Source organism: Toxotes jaculatrix, chromosome 20, assembly GCF_017976425.1.
Source record: "Toxotes jaculatrix isolate fToxJac2 chromosome 20, fToxJac2.pri, whole genome shotgun sequence".
NCBI classification, from domain to species: domain Eukaryota; kingdom Metazoa; phylum Chordata; class Actinopteri; family Toxotidae; genus Toxotes; species Toxotes jaculatrix.
Window position 1 is genome coordinate 5,429,550 of NC_054413.1, and position 11,554 is coordinate 5,441,103.

The 11,554-nt window shown below is 43.5% G+C and overlaps 2 protein-coding genes across 2 annotated transcripts; one reads left to right on the plus strand and one right to left on the minus strand.

Moving 5' to 3' along the window:
• Position 1: 1 nt before the first annotated feature.
• abcf2b (ATP-binding cassette, sub-family F (GCN20), member 2b) lies at positions 2-5,370 on the minus strand. Its single transcript, XM_041065539.1, has 15 exons — positions 5,266-5,370; positions 4,289-4,439; positions 3,860-4,072; positions 3,489-3,671; positions 3,161-3,332; positions 2,864-2,959; positions 2,664-2,766; positions 2,334-2,429; positions 1,891-2,010; positions 1,656-1,745; positions 1,452-1,562; positions 1,304-1,366; positions 1,018-1,146; positions 719-922; positions 2-608 (listed from the first exon to the last, which is right to left on the minus strand). Exons 2-15 carry the CDS (start codon positions 4,425-4,427, stop codon positions 489-491), a joined length of 1,839 nt encoding a protein of 612 aa, XP_040921473.1. The 5' UTR covers positions 4,428-4,439; positions 5,266-5,370; the 3' UTR covers positions 2-488.
• Positions 5,371-6,318: 948 nt separating this feature from the next.
• On the plus strand, positions 6,319-11,297 carry chpf2 (chondroitin polymerizing factor 2). Its single transcript, XM_041066162.1, has 4 exons — positions 6,319-7,639; positions 8,033-8,597; positions 8,752-8,934; positions 9,412-11,297. Exons 1-4 carry the CDS (start codon positions 7,368-7,370, stop codon positions 10,684-10,686), a joined length of 2,295 nt encoding a protein of 764 aa, XP_040922096.1. The 5' UTR covers positions 6,319-7,367; the 3' UTR covers positions 10,687-11,297.
• Positions 11,298-11,554: the final 257 nt, after the last annotated feature.

Sequence of the window (11,554 nt, forward strand, 5' to 3'; positions counted from 1 at the left end):
GCCATTTTTATGTTCTGTTTATTCAGACAAACCTTTATTGCATTACATTGTTAAATAAGGCAGAACTGCTTTAACATGGGGAGAAAAAAAAAAAGTCAACTTTTAAATATCATAAAATATGACCTAAAAGCTGCTGCATACATGTTGGGATAAAACAGAACATTTGGAAAAATAAAACTTTTCTATGAAGACAGCACAATGGAATGCATTCCAAAATGCACTGAGATGCTTAAGGTGAATCAGCCAATCAGAGTGCAGCCTGAGGTGATGGGAGAGGAGGGACTGGGTCGGGACAGGGCAGCACTGTCAAACCGAGATGGAAATACAGTACAACATGTACAAGAGACGTGTCCAATAAGATGCATAAGAGATTGTTTCAGTTCTCTTCAGGACATTTCCTGCAATACAAACCCTGCTCATCCCTTCAGGAGCTCACAGGTCAAATGCATGATGCAAGATAAAGGAGTGGCTCAGAGTGTGATGTTGCTTTAGATGTCATGCGCTTGTTGCTTTTCAATTTTTGATTTCAAGTGCTCCTTGTATGCCAGGATGTCTCTGTTCCACTTTGTGATGGTTTGATTCTCACACACCCAGATCTCCTGAGCCACCTGGAGAAAAGAAGGACCTTATAATGGTGCAAGCTATATCTTGTTAACATTAATCCTTTGCTTTACATCCATTTCTAACCCAATGGAATACATGTAATGGTAACACATACCTGTTGAATTAGCCTGAAGTCGTGGCTCACTAGCATCATGCCGCCCTCGAACTCGTTGACTGCTTCTGCTAATGCGTCAATAGTCTCGATATCCAGGTGATTGGTGGGCTCATCAAGGAACAGCATGTGAGGGTTCTGCCAGGCCAGCCAGGCAAAACACACCCGGCACTTCTGACCATCTGACAGGTTCCTGATTGGACTGACCTGGAACATATTTTGGGTGTCAATTTAGAAACTACTGCAGACAGACCAAAAAAAAGACCATATTCGGTCTCCTCTGGAAAATATCTCATTTTCACCTGCTGTTTTCCTGTGAGGCCGTAGCGGCCGATGATCTTCCTCATCTCCTCCTTTTCTTTGATCTCAGGGAAACACTTCATCATGTACTCCAGAGGAGACAGGTCCAGCTCCAGCTGTTCTGTCAGATGCTGTAACATGAGCAGGTACATAGGAGATATTTAGTTTTACTGTATAAGCTACTGCATTAGAAAGGTCTCTCAGGCCATGAATTTTGCCCTGATTCAGATAAACTCCAGTGCATTCTAATGCTTTTTTTTGGAAAACAAGTCAGACTCCATTTTTTACCTGGTGATATCTCCCAATTTTAACATGAGAATGTTTGCGGATCATGCCATCGGTGGGTAGGAGCTATGAAAAGAACAAAATCAAATGTTAATACTCAGAAAACAATTGTGGGTTGTTGCAGGATATTGGGGAATTAAACTGTAACAACCTCTCCCATCAGCAGCTTCAGCAGCGTGGACTTCCCTGCACCGTTGGGCCCCACCAGAGCCACTCGTGTATCCAAGTCAATACCAAACTCCAGGTTTGTATATATGTGTGGCTACAGGAAACATGAACAGATGAGTGAGACTGAAATAAATCCATTTTTCAGTGAACAAAACTTTGTGCTTCCTACTGTATTCACTATACTCACTGTGTTGTCACTGTACTTGAAGCTCACGTTCTGAACCATGATAACAGGGGGAGGAATCTTCCCACAGGGAGGAAAATAAAATGACAGAGTCTGTGGGAGACAGAGGGAGGCATTAGTATCGTGATAGTAAATGTATATGTGTGTGTCACTGGGTCAAAACCACTCCTTGGTGGTAACACTGCCAGTTTCCAAACCACTATTACAAGCCTATCAGTAACCCACTACATTACAGTACCTTGTCATTCACAACTTTTTCAGTCAAGCCTGACGCCACCATCTTCTGCAGTGTTTTCTCTTTGCTCTGTGCCTGTCGTGCCAGTTTTGCGGAACCGTGACCAAACCTGGCTATGTAATTCTGGAGGAGAGGGATGTAAAATAGGACAATGAGTGCAGGTCTTGATTCTCCATATAACCACGTAATGATTGTTTGCAGAAACTTGCGACTGTTTAGAACACAAAAGGAAACAATTTCAGGATTTTCCCCAGGAAATTGTCTGTCACATCCTGTTACATCAATTTACTTAGTAAATAACTGTCTAAACCATTAGTCACATTAAATTTTGTAAATTTTGTTATGTGAAATAGCACTTCTGATGTTTCATTAAAATGTATTAATTACAGTCCAACTCCCCATTGTTTGCAGTTAAAACATTCCACCACATGGTGTCCCTCATTTACCTTCATGTGTGCTATCTGGTCCTGTTCCCAGTTGAAGCGCTTCATTTGGTTCTCTTCCAGCTCCTCTCTGGTCTTCACATACTGGTCATAGTTACCCTAAAAATAAAAATAGATTTGCATGGTCATCAAACAGGCCGTTGGCCAATCACATAATTAGTAACAGCCTACCCCCAGTTTCCTTATTTAGAGTGATGAGGTCACAGATGGCAGAGTCCATCTGAGATACTTTTAAGACCTTCCAAGGGATGCTGGGACTGCTTTCCTTTCTGGCACTGTGCTTCTTAATTTTGGTTTAAGGCACAAGCAGTAGTTTCAGCCAAGTGTTCTTACCGTGTAGTATTTCAGCTTTCTCTGATGTAGGTGGATGATATTGGTGCACACACCGTTCAGGAAGTCTTGAGAGTGTGAGATGAGCACAAGGATCCTCCTGAACCTGTATCATCAGATTGATTAATACTCATCTCCACATACACATGAAATACGTACATAACTGTATGGACTCTAAACAGTGAAGCAGGGTGTGAACTTACGACTTCAGCTCCTCTTCCAACCACACACAAGCATCCAGATCCAAGTGGTTAGTGGGCTCATCCAGCAACAGCATGAAGGGCTTGATAAACAGGGCTCTGCAAAAATAATGAATATTTATTTATGTTCAGTTTACAGAAAACCTGTCATGAGTTAGCCTCCATAGTTTCACTTAGAAAACGTCTTAACTTGACAAAAATATGAACATTCTGAACTAGATGAAGCTCTGCTGTGAGTTGCACGAGGTAACTTATATACAATGTCACTGAATGGTGTAGTGCTAAGCCCTTTGTCTTTACCTAGCCAGAGCAACACGCATCCTCCATCCTCCACTGAAGTCCTTCAGTTTCTTATTCTGCATTGCAGTGCTGAAACCCAAACCGTGGAGGATCCGAGAGGCTCGCACCTCTGCCTTGTCTGCATCCAGCTCTTCCAGACGCTCATACAGCTCCATCAGCTTCTCACACTCAGCTGTGAAGGGAAAGGGAGGCATGCTTACTCTTAATTTCAACCAATACAGCATCATAAGGACATCTAAACCCAAATCATCAACACTCAGATTGGGTTTATGTTTTGCATTTCTCCTCTGCAGTTTCTTATTGCATGGTATAATCTCATGGAACTCACAGTCCTCGTGGGCAAGTCTCTCTGCCTCTTTCTCCAGCATAATCCTCTCTTCATCAACCTCCATAACACACTGCAGAGCTGTCTTGTCGCTGGGGGCCATCTCCCGGGTCAAGTGGTAAATATCAATGTGCTCTGGAATGGGAATCTCACGATGCCCAATGGCTGACAACAGCATGGATTTTCCTGAAAGGTTAAAAAAATATATATATACATATTACTGTATGTGGTATGTAACAGGTAAGTGAAGTTAAAAAGTGTAAAAGTTCAAGCATGCCAGTTAAGACTGTGTAGCTTTCTCAGTACCTAAAACACATCACTGAATGGAGACACTACTGACAAGAAACATTCTGAGCCAGGAGAAAAAAGGTTACCTGTGCCATTAAGTCCAATGAGGCCATAGCGTCTGCCTGAGTTGAGCTCCAGGCTGGTGTCTGCTAACAGCTCTTGCCCATGGAAAGTGAGCGAGAGGCTGCTGATGTGGACATCAGTGCTGTTCGGGTGTGATGCCAAAACGCCTGTCACTGCCCGTGCCTCTGTCTTCCGCAGCTCAAATTCATCCAGTTCCTTAGTCAAACTAGCAATACCTGTCAAAACAAAACCCTGTTCACTATTTTGCACAATAATCAAGCTAAATATGAACTCACGGAAACAACAAAAAGGTTCAAATGTGGTGCACTATGCAAATCTGACTCATAAAAGATATGTGACATGCCAGTGCCAGAGTGCATCTCAGGAATGACAGCTAACCACGACCAAGCCTAGAATGGTAATATTTACTCAAAGATCAGTCTTCCTCTCACCATTGCTCTCTGCTCCATTACGCTGGGTCTCTGGTTGTTCACTCTCCCCATCTACCTCATCAGGTTTCTTGGTACGCTGGCGGGCTTTGGCAGCCTCCTTCTTCTTCGCTGCCTTCTTCTTGGCTAAGTCGGATGGCATGGTTTTGCAAGGCTGATCAATTATTAGAAATAAAAGAGGGGGAAAAGGACACACATAAATCAACAGTCACTCTAATAATACTATATTGTGTAAAGAAAAAAAACAAACCATAACGGTACCCATATTCTCAGTTGCTCAATTATTTCGCAGTTTTGAGACTGAGTCATCATAAAAATGACTAATAGATTACAGAGAGTAGCCTAAGGAGATGATCACTTGCCGGTTAAGCAGCGTCAAAAATATGCCGGTGTAACTTTACATTCATACAGTCATTTACAGCTGATCTTTAATTTAATTTTAAGGAAATCAGAAAAGGCCTAATACCGCTCACGGTACAGCCCCAAGAGCTGTGATGGTGGTTACCGCATACCACTAAGACCGCATTTTATTTCCTTTCAGTCCCACCTGCTCGCACGCTTTCTTCACGTTATAAAGCCTGGTAGCCCAGCTGTTAGCAGCTAACGGTAGCTGATGCCGCTAACATCAATGGTAAATTCTGTCACTTTAGACTGATTAGTCGATAACAATACTCAGACAGTAAGGTACCTGAATTGAGCCAAACCGTCACACATAGTAGACAAATCACATCAGTTTTCACAAACTGCCCGCTGACTGCGTTAGCCTTCTAGCTAAGCTAACAACGGTAGCTCACTACAATTAACAGGCCTGAGCCGCTAAAGCTAACCTGACGCAAGGCCCAACTAGCTACGACAAGCTCTGAAGGCGGCTAATTCGGTGGGTAGTTAATGTTTTTCAAGTCCACGTTTCTTTCCGCGGCAACCTGTGTATGATATCCATTTGAGTCGTACTTGTCAGGCGCCATTAATATCTATCTTACCTGGATAAAGAGTTAGTGTTCTCCGGACCACACCGATGTCTCGTGTCCACTTTTCGCCGGGTGGATGTAGCCGCTCGCCAAACCGCCAGACGAACCATATAAGGCCAAGAAGGGCGGTGTTAACACATGGGCCGTCCCCTTCTCGTTGTACTGCAGTAAAACGTCCATTTACTCTCACAGTAGTATAAGATTTAATTCATAAATGGGTAAAATAATGTAATGATTGGCAGGGACTTAAAAATATAGTGAGTTAATAAGCCTGACAAAAGAAATGAGAGGCAGTGAAGGATGGGCGAAGGAGCCAATGTCCATAAATTAAATTAGATAACAAAAATTAAATAAAATAAATAAGTTAGTATTGCAAATGAATAAATGATAAAAAACGAACATATGTAAAGTGGCAGAGTTATATATATAAAAACAAATAGTTCAACACCAGGTATGCAGAAGAGGCTGATGTCAATAAAATGTAAATTGAGTAAGTTTCAGTCACATAGTATTGCACATGAAATGATGTGGTTAAAACAAACTAGGCACTGACTGATTAAAAGTTACAGATGTTCAACATACAAAAAACTCGCAAAAATAGAGGATCATGATTGCACAATACATAAAAAGCCAGAGAATAGTGTAACAGGCTCATTGTGATTCCCTGAAGATACAGTTAACTCACTCAAATAATATTTTTTTAAAATCTGACCAACAGTCCAAAACCCAAAGATGTTAGGTTTGAAAACTGGTCAGACCACTAAAAAAAATTATGAATCAGTCACCAAGATTGTTTCCTGCCTTGCTTTTCTGGGTGGCTGTGAAAAGAATTAATCTACTATGCATAGTGCAGGGTCAGTAGGGGTTCAGCAATCATTGCCCCAGGGAGCCCTAGAAACTTAATCCAGCCATGATCTTCATATATGTTGACACGGGCCCACACATAAATCATCATCATTTACATTCATATGAATATGATATTTTGAGATTATGGGCTTTAGTATTGTGTTATTAAGCGGTTATTACCGCACAGGCACAGGTCCGTTGAGTCAGTCAGAGGTGATGCTGCAGCAGCACAGGCTCAGGCGTTGATGATGAGGGCGAGAACGACGTGAGAGCGACGCTATTGCTACTCTGTGCATGTGGCACTCAATTTTTTTGAGGAAGTAAAAGAAACTGGAGAAAATGGACGACATACGTGTGGCTGCGCTTGATGGCTTTTTACCTGGATCGGCGACGAAAAGTGGGATCCGTGCCTTCGAGTCAGCGTTCGTGGAGATGGATCGAGAAGCCACATATCCGCACTAAAACAACGGTCGCGATGCTAGCATGCTAGCTTGCTCTTTGATGTTTGTTTCTCCGACACATAACGAGACTGTTGTACCGCGGGGATTATAGTTTCGGATGAGGCGATCAAAAACTTTCGAGTCCGCTCGCATTTCGGTTTTCCATTGCCAGATAACTAGGTAAACGTGATCAAGGTCATCCTTACCCTGTCACGTATCGCGTATAGCTATATAGTTAGCTCACTTTAAAAGTAGCTATTAGCGTAATCAAAATTAATTAGGCTAATTAACCTAGCGTTAGCTCGAAAGGCAATGTATACCCAGAGTAATGTTACATAGTTTACATAGGAGTGACTAACACAGCCAGCTTGGTTTGTTAGACAGCATTGAAGTCACATTAAATCTTAATGGTATTAAGCTACTTGCAATTAATTGTTCTTGAAAAAGGGTAAACTAGTTTACACCGTTAACTTAGCGTCAAGTTTGCAATCTCAAATATGAGGCTGAAGATAAAACGGTTTGTCTTTTAATTTAGTTTGTCTAGGAAGTAACGTTCAAATAAACCATTTTCGTGATAGGTTAATTAAAATAGTTTTTTTTTTTTTTATAACGACTGTCTCACCGGATGAGACAGAAAGAGACACTATGTGACATTTAAGTCAATTTTCCGACAGTGACAGTAAATCAGTTTCTCCTAACACAGGCACATTTTTAGCTAAAAAAGTGTTAAGCTTGGGCAGGAAACCTGGCACATCTTTAAATGCTCTGTACACTGTAGCTAGTAAAATTTTCCTGAACCTCATTAAGTGTAGCTCATAACTGCCAGATATGCGTCTTTCCTCGTTTTTGGCCGTGTTCAGGCCTGCTTTACCCCTTATCCTCGGGCTGTCTCTGGGATGCAGTCTGAGTCTTTTGATGGTGTCCTGGACGCAAGGGGATACCGATGACTCCTGTAGAGATGAACTGGGCAATGGGAGGCACTTCCTGGGCAGAGGGGATGCCCAGAAGGTCTCAAGGGATGGAGCTGGAGATGAAGACTTTCAACCCCGGATAGTGCCCTATCATAAAGACCCAAACAAGCCACACAAGAAAGTCCTCAGGTGAGTGTTGAAGTTATGTCTTGGGCATTGTTTTCTCCAAGTGCTGTTGGAGAGAAGACATTTCTGCATAACATCACACAAACATTCACAGCCATTAAAATCTGCATATCTAAATGTACAGACTGAGATACACAGTATAGCTGCCTGACAGATTAGAGGATGCATTAGTAAAACCTGTTTATTCAAATGTAAAGTAGCTCAGATGTTACAGTGGAGACATACTTATCCACAAATGCAGGATATTTTGTCATCTTTCTAACGCTTTCATTCAGATCCTTCAGCTGATTATTATCTATATTTCTTGTTATGGAAGCATGATTGTTATGGGCGGTAGCATGTCACATTATTGTCCTTTATTATGTTTTTGTTCTGTTTCTGTGCCTACCTCTCCAGAACTCGATATATCCACACTGAACTGGGCATCAGAGAGCGACTGCTGGTGGGCGTACTGACCTCTCGGGCCACCCTGAACACGCTGGCTGTGGCGGTGAACCGCACAGTTGCCCACCACTTCCACCGCACCTTTTTCTTCACAGGCTTGCGCAGCCCCAAGGTGCCTCATGGCATGACTGTAGTTGCTCACGGTGACGACCGCCCAGTGTGGCTGATGTACGAGACGGTGCGTCACCTCCACCAGCACTATGGCTCAGACTACGACTGGTTCCTCTTAGCCCAGGACGACACTTACATGCAGGCTGATCGTCTGTCTGAGCTGGTGGGCCACCTCAGTGCAGGTCAGGACCTCTACATGGGCAGGGCGGAGGAGTTCATCGGTGGGGAGGAGAAGGCACGCTACTGCCACGGGGGTTATGGCTATCTGCTGTCTCGCAGTCTGCTGGCCCGTCTGCAGCCCCATCTTGACACCTGCCGTAATGATATCCTCAGCGTGAGACCTGATGAGTGGCTGGGCCGCTGCATTATTGACTACCTGGGCCTCAGCTGTGTGGAGGTGCACCAGGTAAAAAAAAAAACATGTAATCCATGGGTATCTGTGGAAATTATAAAAAAAAAAAAGAGGTGTAGTTTTATCAGTTTAATGTGCTTCTGACAGAGTTTCACTGGCAGAATATCCATTCTAATACTTTCTTCGTCACTGTTTGTGTGGCTCACAGGAGATGACCTATCGCTACTTTGAAATTGGGAAAAACGCAGATCCAGAGCGTGAAGACAGCTCGCAGTTTAAAAATGCCTTCACAGTCCACCCTGTGTCAGAACCTAATCTCATGTACCGCCTACACAAACGCTTCAGCCAGATCGAGCTGGAATGGACTTACCTTCAGATCCAACAGCTCCAGGTTTGTAATACCAAACAGTGCTTTTTTCACATCTGTAAACAGCTTATCTGGACTACATCCAGCGAGCTGATAAAGTGATGCTATCTGTGTCAAAGTACAGTGTTTGTTCTCCCATCCACCACACCCACGCTTTGAGCCAGTGCAGAAATTCCCGACTGATACAATATTTATACATGTCAGAAACACAAGACAAGGGATAAGGTGTTTTTCTGGGACATGAAATACTACATTCCAGTGTCATCTTATTATGAATATGATCTTCCTGAGAAGCCTTGTTATGTAATTGAAGTAGCTACTAATGATAGGTAATTAGGGCTGTTTTGACTTGACTTAGAACATACCTTACACCGCAGAGCAATCAAATGTTATGAAGGCAAATGTTTACACAGTGTAGGCAGCATGTTTTATTTAAATGGATATCTTTTTTTTATCGCTATGATAATACATGACAGATTTTTTTTTTTGTGTACTCAACAGATGCAGATCAACAACCTGAGTGACCTGACACCAGAGGGTAAGGCTGGAGTTACGTGGCCTATAGGAATCAACCCTCCCTTCAAACCAAGAACCCGTTTTGAGGTCATAAACTGGGAGTACTTCACAGAAGAGCATATTTACTCATGCGTTGACAGCTCTCCAAAGTGTGAGATAAAAGGGGCAGACCGTGCTGATGTAAACGCAGTTCTGGAGATTGCAGTGGAGCGTCTAAACGAACGTTACCAGCCCCAGCTACGCTTCCGTAAACGCCGTCTACTTAACGGGTACCGGCGCTTTGATCCCACGCGTGGTATGGAGTACATGCTGGACCTCGCGCTGGAGGCCTATACCCAGAAAGGCCACAGTCAAGTCATTGTAAAACGGGTCAACCTGTTGCGACCTCTCAGTGCAGTTGAAATTATCCCCATGCCTTATGTGACAGAGGCAACACGGGTGCAGGTCATCCTACCTGTCACTGCCCAGGATCAAGACTACGTCAGTAACTTCCTCGACATGTATGTAATGAACACTCTCGACACTCATGATAATGTTTTACTCACGTTCTTGTTCATATACGATCCATTCGATGCTCAGCGAGTCAGCCAGACTGACGTGTTTGCTGGCATCAAGGCCATGATCGGGGAGGTGGAGAAACGCTACGGAGACGTGAAGATTCCCTGGATCAGCGTGAAGACGGAGGTGCCCTCACAGGTCAAGCTGATGGACATCATCTCCAAGAAGCATCCGGTGGACACGCTGTTTTTCCTGTCCAGCGTGTGGACAGAAGTCAACGCTGACTTCCTGAACCGCTGCAGAATGAATGCCATCAGCAGCTGGCAAGTCTTCTTCCCCATCCACTTCCAAGAGTACAGCCCTGCTGTCGTCTACCGCGACCAGCAGCCGTCTGCTGCCTCCTCCTCTTTTGCCTCTGAGTCACTGCGAGACGGCCACTTTGACCGCCACGTCTTTGACGAGGCGTGCTTTTACAACGCGGATTACATGACCGCACGGACCAAGATGGCCGCCGACATCTTAGACAACGAGGATCTGCTGGAAAGCATGGACGTGTACGACATATTTGTTCGCTACTCAGGCTTGCACGTGTTCAGAGCTGTGGAGCCGGCGCTTATCCAGAAATACGTACGGCGAACGTGCAACCCGCGGTTCAGTGAAGATATCTACCACCGCTGTGTACTCAGCAACCTGGAGGGTTTGGGCTCACGCTCGCATCTAGCTATGGCTCTTTTTGAACAAGAGCAGGCCAACAGCACCTAGAGGCCATCTGGGTTGCTGGGATGATGTGGTACTTTGAGTGTTGAAGCCTCACACATACTGCCCAGACTAAAGGATGCTCATACAGAATAATGTGAATTGTAATATTGTACTTTTGTGATACACACTGAAATTGTCACCCTTGGTATGTGGCAGAAAGACGTGCGGATCAGCTGAAAAACAGAGAGCATGAGCTCAAAGTTCTATCCGCCGTCTCTGCTCAGGACCTAAAAGTACCGACTCATGGGTCTGTATCATTCAGTCTGTCATGTCTAGACGAATTATGAGTCATGAAGGTGTCTTCTTACACAACTCCCTGAACGTGGACTACACACATTCACAGTTACTTGTAATCCTGCCATTGACTTGTTCTTACAGGAGCTTTGGAACAATATTTATACTCCAGTAAATATGAACTTTTTGTCTTGAAATAGTAAATGAACAAAAGCCTTCATTAACTGTTTATAATTAATCGAGGAAAAAAAAAATCTTGAGCCATAAGTCTTCCATTGTGGAGATATTTAAAATAATACTGGAACAAGCTGGACCCATTGGCTGCCTTTTCTTCAAGATATGTTCTGTGTTTTTAAAAAGGTATTAAAGAGTGATATTTCTGCTGTGAGTTGTTTCTTCATTCGTCCTGCTGAGAGCGCGTAAAAAAAAAAAAGACTTGTTTCAGTCTCATTAGACAAAAAGACAACTGTTCATAGGATCTGTTTGCAGCGTACTCCTGGAGCTATGTGTTATCCGCTTGGCAGAGCTCAAAAGAGGCAATATGGCAGAGAAATCTTGCGGTCACTAGTGATGCCGTGCTCATATTCAGAATAATACATCTTGTAGTCTTCCCAGTTTGCCTAAAAGCTCGACTGCA

Bases quoted from the DNA above. Each gene is read 5' to 3' on its own strand.
- abcf2b (XM_041065539.1), bottom strand. From the start codon at position 4,427: ATGCCATCCGACTTAGCCAAGAAGAAGGCAGCGAAGAAGAAGGAGGCT. The intron at 1,746-1,890 runs GTACTGTAATGT...TGTCTCCCACAG, and splicing joins AAAAAGTTGTGAATGACAAG to ACTCTGTCATTTTATTTTCC. The intron at 1,563-1,655 runs GTGAGTATAGTG...TGTTTCCTGTAG, and splicing joins TCAAGTACAGTGACAACACA to CCACACATATATACAAACCT.
- chpf2 (XM_041066162.1), top strand. From the start codon at position 7,368: ATGCGTCTTTCCTCGTTTTTGGCCGTGTTCAGGCCTGCTTTACCCCTT. The intron at 7,640-8,032 runs GTGAGTGTTGAA...CTACCTCTCCAG, and splicing joins CCACACAAGAAAGTCCTCAG to AACTCGATATATCCACACTG. The intron at 8,935-9,411 runs GTTTGTAATACC...TGTACTCAACAG, and splicing joins TTCAGATCCAACAGCTCCAG to ATGCAGATCAACAACCTGAG.